Raw genomic sequence first — 11,610 nt, 5'->3', positions numbered from 1 at the left:
AATCAGAGCAGTATCAGCTTGACATTGTAAAATCCACACATCTTTAATGCACTATAATTGTATCTATAAATATTTCAAATGACTTAGAAGACATTAGGCTTCTTCAGAAAACTCGCAACTTAGTGCATTCAGCTTCACTTGTTTGACATTTTAAGGGGACGGGCATTTGGGGTGGGTGGGGGTGGGGAGAGACTTTGGCAGTCCCACTCGCCGTTGAGCCCAATGTGTTTTGATTATACACGGTTTATGCGCTATCCCTGGAACATAATGCCCACTTAAGTTGAGAGTCACCTGTACCAGCATTTTCCTACCCAACAATATCCTAATTTCTCAAAAACATCCATAGTTATTCCCTACTCCCACCCCCGCATAGAATAATGATAACATAGACTAAATGAAAGAGTCACTTCAAGAATAAACTTAACAGTTTTTAGTTGGAAAGGAAAATTAAGAGACATGAACAGCATTTGCACGTCTTGGCATGAAGCGGAGAGGTACTTACATTGTTTGAGTGGTACAAGAAGACACTTGTAAATAACTCTGTGATTTCCTAATTTCACACTGAAGGCACGATAGCAGAGCCATTGCACAGCTTTGTATGTAAGTGGCGCTGAACCACCAGCAGGAGAAAAAGGTATATCTAGGCGTAAAGCAATCAAGAAAGACTTGAGCTTGTTTAGTGAAGAGATTTTATATTATTTTCTTAATAATCAATTTTATTAAAAGTTTTCAACATAAAATACAACAAAAACCAAGCAGATTTAATATCTTTAAAAACCCCCAATAAAAAATAAGAATAAAAGACTAAAAAAGAATGAAGGGAAAAGAAAACCAAACCAACACACACAAATTATTCTGTCAGCCTTCTATTTTAATCTTCAAAACTGATACCTGCCTCTGGTGGACATTGTCAATGTCTACCTGATCATTCCCATCCGCTCAGTTCCCATCTTGTTCCTGAGCCTTCCCAGCTCTCACCAGGGGTAGATTCCACCTTTCTCAGCCTCACACCTTAAGAAAAACTACTCTAATCCATCTCTCACACAGATCCCTTCCTCTTCAACATCTCCTTGCCCGCTCTACCACCCTCAAAAAGTAACTTGAATTTGAAGAAGACTTAATTGCAGATATAATTCCCTAGATTCAATTGCTACCATCTTCAGTTAAAAGGACAGAGTAAAAGAGGTGCCAGGCAATTAAAACATGTGAGAGAGGAAAAAGCACATCCTTAGTATCTGTCATATCTGTCCTGCAGGCTCTGCCCCAACCGCTCCATAGTGAACAAAAGTCTGCAAAGGGGGAGCCAGCTATACTCCTTTATGCAGTCCCACTCCTCTTGTGCAGTTGACATGGTGCCACCCAGATACTGTGGGGATTGTCGCCCGCATTGACCCTGGCCATTGGTCATGATGGCTGGGGCTGATGGGACTTGCAGTCCAACAGTATCTGGAGGACACAGGGGCAGCAAATGAGACTCCTCCCCGCAGCCCAACCAAAACAGCAGCTAGTGAAAACAGGATGAAAGCATTCAACTGGTCCGCCTTTAACGTCACACTTCTTGTGGGATGTAACATCACTGTTGCAGTCAAGTATAAGATTTCCTGTATGCCTAGAGTGGACATGCAGGGGGATGTTGCTACAGCCAGGAGGACTTCCTGTCTCACCTGGTCTGCAGCATCCTCCCCCTGTGTGTGACCAGACAGATGGGCATGACCCTGGCAGACCCTACAAAAGGGGCAGTCACACAGCCATCTTCCCTTCTCTCTCTCGACTCTTCTTGATGCTCTTTTGCTGTCTGCTGGATCTCAGCCAGCAGCACATGGGCTCATTCCCCACGTGGGATGAACTCGCACTTTCTTCTGTAACTACAAGCTAGAGCCTGCCTTCAGGGATCCAACTGTGAACTGAAGGTAAGTAAACTTCTTCTTATTCTTAAAAGAAGACTAATGTGTCATTATTGTTTTTAAGAGGGAATTAAAGGGGAATTTACCAGCACCAATCCAATCTGGACAAGCCAGACTGGATTGCTTAACGAGATTCTAACAAATCTACCAACTAGCTTCCTGTGATGTACAGGTAATGTGCTCTGCCGCTAACTAACTAACGTGAGTGAGGAAGGATAATATTCTCCTACTATCCACAACGTTCCCAATTTTATCCTATTACATTCTGCCCCCTGTGGCTATTTAGAGAGGGTTTTTTTAAAAAAGAGAGAAGGATACAACTTTCAGCGAGATGCTTAATGTCATGTCTAGTTTGGTCCTAAGCAAGAAACATTAAGGCAGAAGAACCACTCCACTAAGTAACTGTTCCCCAAGGGCTGTGGTTTTAGTACATTTATTTCACCTACCTGCATTTTTGGCTTTTAGTAGAGAGAAGCAACATGAGGCAGTGTCAGAGATTATCGTTAGGAAGAAACCGGGATTATTTTTAACTTGTTGGTTAAAAGGAAGCAGGAGGACACAAGCATGAAACCTGGAATTAAAAAAAAAAGTGGTTTAAAACCCACTTAAATAGGCACAGAATCTCAGCTCTGTGGAGAATTAAATTCCACCAAATTCAGCAGTAAAAGGAGTCTGTGTTTTGTAAGCAGGCTCTGTAAATAATGAAACCAGGCAGCTGTTTGAGAAAAAATACAGTGGCACCTTGTTCAGCCTTATACACCATATTTGTTTCTTTTCAAGAGACCTCCCCATAGTCTGGGGGGCTGTGTACACACCATAAATTTAAAGCACGACCCCCCCCGCAAGATTCATGGGAACTGTAGTACTTTACCCCTCACAGAGCTGCAATTCTCAGCACCCTTAACAGCACCCAAGACTCTTTGGGGGAAACCACACGCTTTAAATTTATAATGTGCAGGCAGCCTGGAACCTCTGCCACCGTCCTTGACAGCTGTTGCGCAGAAGAGCAAAATGGCGCTGAGATTAGAAAGCTAACCCGGGTGGTTTCCAGTGACACCCAAGCCGCTCCCATTTGGCCTTGACCAAAGTGTATGTTCTCTGCGATAAAAACGTGTTTACCAGGGGCAGGGGAAACCCTTGCAGGAGGAAAGATGCTTACACTTTACAAAGTCATTAAAAGTTAATCAGAACTTCAGAAAGTGAAGACAGGAAGTCTAACGCACAAGGACAAGGCTGAAAGAGAACAGGTCAAAGTCCTGGCAGAGTTCAGCTAGACATAATGTTCCAGGTTTTTATTTTTAAAAATGTTAATGAGTTACATGCTGAAGAGGCAGAGGCATCAAGGAACAAAGGCAAGGATGTTGAGCAAGTGCAGCCACACCCTTCGCTTTTGTTTCAATTTACAGTGGTACCTCGGTTTATGAACACAATTGGTTCCTGAAGTCTGTTCATAAACCGAAGCGTTCATAAACTGAAGCGAACTTTCCCATTGAAAGTAATGGAAAGTGGATTAATCCGTTCCAGATGGGTCCACAGAGTACTCAACCTGAAGCGTACTTAACCCGAAGCATGGGTGTAATTGGTTCTGGAAGTCTGTTCATAAACTGAAGCGAACTTTCCCATTGAAAGTAATGGAAAGTGAATTAATCCGTTCCAGATGGGTCCGCGGCGTTCGTAAACCGAAAATTCATAAACAGACGTGTTCGTATACCAAGGTTCCACTGTAAGTGAATTTACATCAGATGCTGATCTTCTGTATTACAGTGGTACCTTGGTTCTCAAACTTAATCCATTCCGGAAGTCCGTTCCAAAACCAAGGCGCGCTTCCCCATAGAAAGTAATGCAAAACGGATTAATCCATTCCAGACTTTTAGAAACAACCTCTAGAACAGCAATTCAACATGAATTTTACTATCTAACAAGGCCATGGATCCATAAAATGAAAGGAGTAAACAATGTGCTATACTATAAAATATATAAAACAGTACTGTAGCCGATTTTAAAAAAATTCCCCTTACGTGTACTGATGATAGTCATTGTTTGGATTGGGGGGGGGGGGTTAATGCATTTCCGCAGTCACACAATCTTTCAACCAGTAGCTGAACTGGGTTCCACACAGTCATAAAAACAAATTAACCGAAAAAGCCTCCGAAACAAAAAACGCAATTGGGGGGGGGGCACAAATTAGCTGTGCAACAGTAAAAACAGAAGCGCATGACTCAAAACGGAGCATGTTCGGCTTCCGGGAAAAAGTTCAAAAACCAGAACACCCACTTCCGGTTTTGCAGTGTTCAGGTTCCAGGTTGTTCATGAACTAAGCTGTTTGAAAACCGAGGTACCACTGTAGTTTCAATCACTGAGCACCACCATCAATAATTAGGATATACTGTGATTTTAAAGATAAGGGCTAAAGGCAAGTGGATTGTTTGGAGGAACTTACAACTGCATCAGCACTGAAATTATAACACTACATGAAAAACAGATGTTTTGCGTTTCCTAGATCTATAGAGTCATCTGATGCTGAAACATTAAAAGGTTCTGGGTGTTTTTAACATTATGGTGGTTGGTGGGGAGATATATATAAAAGCGGTTTAGAAACCCCTGTGCATGGGGACCTTTCAAATGACCAGTCACAGCACAACAAAAGGCAACAATGGAAGGTGAAACATTGCATTTTCTTAACTCACAGCGCCTTCCAGTGGCATTGCATAGTATGAAGCTTTGAAAATTATCACACGTACCTGTAGGCTTGCAGCAGAAGTATCTTGAAAATATTAATACAGACAGTCCTAAGGCTATTGATCTAAATTTAGAGAGGAGAAATAATTGGGGCGGGGGAAGAGTGAGTAAAAAAAAGTCAACGCTTATGGCTTAATTTTAAAAATATACAAAAAATTAATGTATTTCACGCAGAAATCCAAAGGAATAGGAATGAGACCGGTGTCGGAAGGCTCAGATTACATTGCACATTTGGAAATGTTCGGTCTTGAAAGGCTTCTCCCATGTGTCACAATTGTCTTACCTGTAAATCTAAAAATAAACTGTGGCATTTCAGCTGCAGGACCACTAGCAGTTTATTTCTCATGCTCACACCGGCTTTGTTGCTCGAGTTGAATGAGAGGCTTGACCTGATAGATGTACAGGCATAACTGCAATTGGGGAGCGAGGAGATGCAGGCAGGGGTGATAAAGGGAAGAAGAGGCAGAAGTTATGTAGCTTTCTGATACAACCAGGTTAGATTTCTCCTACTACAGGGATGGTCTGAAGTTGGCCTGCTTAATTTCTTTTTTTGTTCACTGCTATACAGTCTAAAGAGACACACATTTCTGTTATGCAACATGCAGAGAAACATGGATGACTTCTATTCTGTCAAGTCTTCAGAACTCTACAATCACAGGTCCTTTGACATGCAAAAAAAGTCAGCAGAATTTTAATGGCGTTACAGCATCTTATCTTTGTTTAAAATACAGTGGTGCCTCGCTAGACGAATACCCTGTGAGACGAATTTTTCGCTTAGAGCTTCTCCCCGCCGCTGCCTCTTGCCGCGCCCCATGCCGGGGAAGGCAGGCGGGAGGCGGCGGCGAGGAGAAGAGCTTCTCCCGGCCGCCGCCTCTCGCCACGCACAGCCGGCATGGGACGCAGCTTCGGAGGTCTCCAAAGCTGCGGCCCATGCCGGGGAAGGCAGGCGAGGTGGCGGCCGGGAGAAGAGCGCTTCTCCCGGCCGCCTTGCCTCACACAGCTGGCATGGGGCGCGGCTTCGGAGACCTTATCTGAAGCCCCGTCCCATGCCGGGGAAGGCAGGCGAGGCGACGGCCGGGAGAAGAGAGCTTCTCCCTGCCACCTCCTCGCACACAGCTGGCATCGGGCGGGGCTTCGGAGACCTTCTCCGAAGCCCCGTCCCATGCCACCGCCAGTCCCCCAGAGCCCATAGGAACACATTGATTAAGTTTCAATGCATTCCTTTGGGAAACCGGGACTCGCTAGACGAAAAATTCATTACACGAATTGACCCGTGGAACAAATTAAATTCGTCTAGCGAGGCACCACTGTACTGCTGCTGGCTTGGAGTAAGAACACAAAAAGTCACCTGCTTTCCACATGCACATTTGGGGAGGAAATATCTAATGCTCTTTAAAAAATAAAACCGCAAATCAGCAACCATTTCCCAACTGCTCCAACCAAAAGGGAAGTTTAACCACAAACAATGCATGCTTGCCAACTGAAGACTGAATACACCCAATATTTCCAGGCCAACCAACTGGGCTTGGTAAGTTTGTCATTCAGGGTGGTGTGATTCAGGGTAAAAAAATAATATGAGGCTGGAAACTTGTTGGAAGGTCACAAGAATGGATCCCAGTTCTTTCATTACAGCCCCACCCACCCCACTGATCTCCACAACTTGTGTCCACCGGTCTAAGTGAAGTTGGCTAATCAACTAAAATAATTTAATCAACTGTGATTGATTAGTTTACACTGATTACAGTATGTTGTGCTAACATGATAGTAAATATTATTCTCATTTACCTGGAGTAATCACAATAAACTTCAAGGGTCTGTGTATCAATTAACAATCCACACCATGGGATTACAGTGCGAGCTGGTAATTGTTTGAACGCTGAACATCCCGGGATATCTTCATCAACTGGAAAATTTACTACTGTCTTTCCAGGGTTTATAACAAAGCCATACTCTGGAATGCCCATGGCCAGAGTCCTAAATTAATGAAAATGTGTGGTTAGAACTGCTATTTGCACAGTTGCATTTTTACACTATCTCCCGCAGTCTTACTTTTGTTCTATGACAGAACATGGCTGGGGTTTTTTAATAGCAAAAATAAGCTGTAAATAATTTTAAGTGGATTATTAAGATTGCCCTCTTGCAAGCCTCATTACAATTGTTCGTTTTAAGCAGGGCTGTGTGCCAAAGTATTAGAACTTCCGGACCTATTTTCCTATGCTTTATAAATGATGCCAGTTCATAGGCATGGGGAGAAGGAAGGAGTTACTCAGGGCAAGACCCATATTCAGAAGCTGGGGAGGCAGCTGAGATATCAACAGGCACGATGAACATACTTCTTCAAGCAAGTCTTTGAAAGCCTAAAATCACACACACACAAAGCCAAGGTTCTCTGGAAATGGAGAAATGAACGCCACATTCACAGCTTTATCTGCATATACATACATGGCTATGGTTGCTAGGATCAACTCATCACTAAGAATATGAAAGAGAAACAGCAGAACAAGGGCAGATTTCTTTCCATTCCTTTGTGCAAAGGAGGAGACTCAATTGATCAAACTTGCATGCTTTTAGACCATACCTCAAAAATGCTTTTGCTTCTGTCAAATGAGGTGTGGCAAGCAAAAAGTCATCTGTCAATCGCATCAGCACCCTGAAATGTGAATTTTAAAAACATGTTAAAATGGGCCTGCGTTGCCAAAATAAAAATTTACACTGCGTTAAGTAGGAGTGTTGCTTTTATTACCAAGATTATGATGGCATCCATTTGGGGAAATGCGTTTGTGGCGTCCCAATTTACTTAAGAGCTGTTCGGCAGTGGAACAGTCTCCCACAAGAACAGTCTCTCCTTTCAACGGAAGTTTTTAAGCAGAGGTTGGTTGGCCACCCTTCATTTATGATCTAGTTGAGATTCCTGCACTGCAAGGGGTTCGACTAGATGACCCTCGGGGTCCCTTCCAACTCTACAATTCTATGGTTCTCTGTATATGCAATAGCATCAAAGCAGTTTGCGCAGCATCACATGTATTACCAAAATGCAACTGAAAATGCTTAAATATAAATTCCAAATCATAAAATATAGAGTAAGAGCATACTTTTTCTTTTCTACATAAGGAGAAATAGGGGTACAGTTGTACCTTGGAAGTTGAAAGGAGCCCGTTCCGGAAGTCGGTTCGGCTTCCAAAACGTTTGAAAACCAAATTGCAGCTTCTGATTGGCTGCAGGAAGCTCCGGAAGCCACAGAAGCCCCGCCAGACGTTCAGGTTCCAAAAGAACGTTGGCAAACCGGAACAATCACTTCCGGGTTTGCGGCGTTCGGGAGCCAAAACGTTTGAGTTCTAGGTACGACTCTAGTTCCATCTGGCAGTTTAATTGGTGCTGCTTCATGTCTGACGTAAAATGAGTTCACGTTTCCTGTAATGAGTGAAAAACTTACACCACTGGGCAATCAAGTGTCAGGGGCTGCACTGAGGAGGAATGGTGCCCCCCCTTCTCCTTAACCTTCCTGAGAACAGGAGGACAGTATAGATTTAGAACAGTGGTTGGCAGAAGGACGTGGTTCAGAGGCTGCAGAGGGGGAAAGCTGGGAAATATTGGGAGAGGAGCAAGAGGAACCAGCACTGGGGGAAGAGACAGCTGAAAGACTCAGTGTCTTTGGAGAACATTCCTGACCCTCCCTCTCCCAGGACTAGGTGGGCATTGAGGGTAGTAGAATAGAAAGCTCAGCGGCAGAAAGCTCAGATCAGCTGGCACAGGGATGACATAGGATAAGGTAGACGGCAGGGCTCAGGCTTCACTCAGAGCAACACCATTTTCTAGAGCGACACCGCATTTCTTTGTCTCTCGCTGTGATTATTGAATAAACTAATTGGCAAGAACTCTTCTTGTTTTTATCTGCTTCTTTGCTACCACCATGGGAGGGACAGGATTCCCCAAAGCCTGACACCAAGTCACTACAGGTCACAATCTTTGTGGACTGCTGGTCCCACTTGCTTCGCCATGCCCTTTCCATCCTTGTTGGTCTTCCCTGGTAGAAGCTTGGACAACTGATGTGGAATATCTATGAAGCTTTTTTGAGCACACAGGAGTTTGGACTTTTGGGGGAACAACTATTATCTAGCAGGTAGCGGAATATTACCATACCCATCTCTCTGCACACCACGCAGCAACTTGTCCTCCATGTCTCCATAGCAGAGGTTGCATAGCAGAGTTGACAAGATGCAGCCCTGGGGGATTCCACAGCGCTGGGCATAGTACCTAGCAAATATCAGAGAACAAAAAATTCGCCTTCACAAATGCTGAAAGCTGACGGCAGGCATGAATGAGATGTTCATCGCTGCTAGAACGTGGCCAGCCTATGCATGCAATTAGTTTTTTTCTTTTAATGCAATTTTCTTAAAATTTAAAAACGATGCAATACATTTTTTTTAATACAGGGGGGACTCTTGGCTGGGGCCTCAACCTACCTCATGACTTGCCTCTTCCCTCATCAGCTGACAATTCTCAGCATCTTTCTCAGTGAGGTTACAGGGATCCAGGCAGGGGGCCTTCTCGGTAGTGGCACCCGCCCTGTGGAAAGCCCTCCCATCAGATGTCAAGGAAATAAACAACTATCTGACTTTTATAAGACATCTGAAGGCAGCCCTGTTTAGGGAAGTTTTTTTATGTTTGATGTTTTATCGTGTTTTTAATATTCTGTTGGGAGCCTCCCAGAGTGGCTGGGGGAAAATAATAAATTACTATTATTATTAAATACCAGGTCATGCTGGCTCATGAGCCCACCCAACCCTGCAAACAAGGACACCCCTGTGACACCCTCCCCACAAGCAACAGCAGGGCGGATTCCCTGCTGCACCTCCGGGCTTGTAACTGATATTGGGACTTTCTCCCTAGGCTCTGGGGAGGCTCTCCTCGCGAGCCAGGAGCACTCTCTAGAGCAGTGTTTCCCAACCTTGTGCCTCCAGCTGTTTTGGGACTACAATTCCCATCATTCCTGACCACTGGTCTTGCTAGCTAGGAATGATGGGAGTTGTAGTCCCAAAACATCTGGAGGCACAAGGTTGGGAAACACTGCTCTAGAGTGCTCCCAATATATGCGATTTTGGTTACAAGCCCAGAGATGCAGAACAAAATCTCCGCGGAAACTTGGGAGTTGCCTGTATTTCAGAAACCGAGTGGAGGCATGGGGCGGAAGATCGCATTTAAAATATGGTCCCCCTTGTTGAAACGAAACAAAAACACACTGCAATAAAACACAGAGAGAACATTTTGGATTCTCTCTCTGTTACTAGCTAGTAATTCTCAAACCCCAGGACCCTTGTGGACTCCAGGAGAGAAATGACAACCAAAATGGCATTGCCTAAATGGGTGTCCTCGTGTGTACGAGGTCCCCTGTTCCTAGAATCTTCTGTTAGGTGCCTCTCTGGCACTGGGACCAGGAAAGGCCACATCTGAAGGTCCTGCCAGTCACATAGTTCAGAACTAGATAGGCCCACAGGTCAATGGTTCATTTCATACAGAAATGAAAAAGTATCCTGCCGCAATCTGAGGCTGCTCTCAAACTGCTGCAGGTCACTCCTGTACTTCTCAGCTGTATGGATTTACAATAAAAATTTACTTTGCAGAGTCTTATGAAATGCTACATTAGCCTGCATTCAACACGACACTGAAATGAAAAGCATTCCTAGAGAAAGAAGGAGCATTCAGGCAAGACTTTGATCTTCCCTCCTTGTCAGCTTTGATCACTTACGTAAATCTACCCTTCAGACACACAGTCAGCGCTGTGTATCTTGGCGATGGCTTATTTGTCTAGCACATGCCGCCTGCGCCCTCAGATATTCAACCAAGAGCTTTAGAATTTTCCAGCGAATTCCAAAATATTCATGGCTCTTTTGTGCCCAGAGTCAATAGTTTTTTTAATCAAAAATAACTTATCGGCCAAATGGCAAATCCATCCTATGCTTCTACAAATACTTCACAGAATCCCTTGTGCCTGAGCGACATATTTGTTAGTCCAACAACAGTTGGGACAACAGTCTAATAGACTCAGCAGAGGTATCCATGAAGGAAGGGATCGGAATGGAGTCACGGTCAGCCTTGGAAAAAAATGGTTGCAGGTTAACAAAGCAAGCCGTTGTACTCATTTATTGAGAGCGACACATCCCCTGTGCTGATGAGACACTCTCTGAGGGCCACCTTGGAGCCACAGTAGTTCTTTGGACCCAACACACACACAAAGTAGACCACCTAGGCTTGGGGAAGAGATATAAGGCCTGGAACTAGTTTTGAATGGCTACCGTCAACCCTGGAACATATGAAGTAGTAAGAGGAGTGGGCCTGATCATGTGCAGAGTGCTTAAACACCAAGTCATTGGACAACTGTAGTCCACCTATAGAAGTCAGGCTCTCATGAGAACAGGATATATAGACAAAGGGGAAATGATCTTCTTGAACCCAAACTGGTCTTTGAAGAGACCTATGTCCACCTGATCAATGCAAAGAAACAGCTTACATGGCTTATCATAATTATGAAAGCAGGGGGAGTCAATTAATTTTGCTGAAAAGATTCTGGCAAACACTTGATTGTTCTTGCAAAATTAATGGACACCGATTTGAATGAATGCAATTCCCCTTTGGGCACTCAGCTAAATCCATTCCATTCATTTTTAAGCTTTAAAAGAAATGGATAAAGACTACTGCTTAAGACTCCTCTGAAAGATTGGATTTGGAACAACATTCTGGATTCAGCTTCCAGAGGGACATTAATTATTTTGACTGCAGCAAATTAAGAGTAATGGAGCAAATTTATTATGGCACAAGCTTCTGAAAAAGCGGACAAAAGCTTATGTTTTAAAAATTTTAAGTCTTTAAGAAACTACAAAACTCTTCATTGCTTTTATTCTGAATTCAGAAATTACCTCAGCAAACTGGCTGCATTCAGAAGCAATGCTAGCCAAAAACTATAATTTGG

At 43.8% G+C, this 11,610-nt stretch overlaps 1 protein-coding gene across 8 annotated transcripts in view; it reads right to left on the bottom strand.

The window, feature by feature from the left end:
• Nucleotides 1-11,610, bottom strand: part of TERT (telomerase reverse transcriptase) — a 71,677-nt gene that overhangs the window by 42,144 nt on the left and 17,923 nt on the right. For 7 of the 8 annotated variants that reach the window (XR_015951626.1, XR_015951629.1, XR_015951625.1 and 4 more), the window contains exons 9-15: nucleotides 8,784-8,897; nucleotides 7,222-7,293; nucleotides 6,429-6,617; nucleotides 4,927-5,053; nucleotides 4,646-4,707; nucleotides 2,351-2,475; nucleotides 503-640 (exon numbers count right to left, since the gene is read on the bottom strand). Coding sequence is in view for 3 of the 8 variants with exons in the window: in XM_088676196.1 (XP_088532322.1) it covers nucleotides 503-640; nucleotides 2,351-2,475; nucleotides 4,646-4,707; nucleotides 4,927-5,053; nucleotides 6,429-6,617; nucleotides 7,222-7,293; nucleotides 8,784-8,897 (827 nt within the window). In the remaining 5 variants the exon portion in view is untranslated. Of the gene's footprint in view, nucleotides 1-502; nucleotides 641-2,350; nucleotides 2,476-4,645; nucleotides 4,708-4,926; nucleotides 5,054-6,428; nucleotides 6,618-7,221; nucleotides 7,294-7,782; nucleotides 8,055-8,783; nucleotides 8,898-11,610 lie in introns of those variants that run through there. The other variant, XM_088676197.1, reaches the window with a different exon arrangement.

The sequence above is a fragment of the Zootoca vivipara genome, chromosome 8 (genome assembly GCF_965207765.1).
Source record: "Zootoca vivipara chromosome 8, rZooViv2.hap1.1, whole genome shotgun sequence".
Taxonomy (NCBI): Eukaryota; Metazoa; Chordata; class Lepidosauria; order Squamata; family Lacertidae; genus Zootoca; species Zootoca vivipara.
The sequence above is the reverse complement of the archived record's forward strand: the minus strand, read 5'-3'. Positions and strand labels throughout refer to the sequence as shown.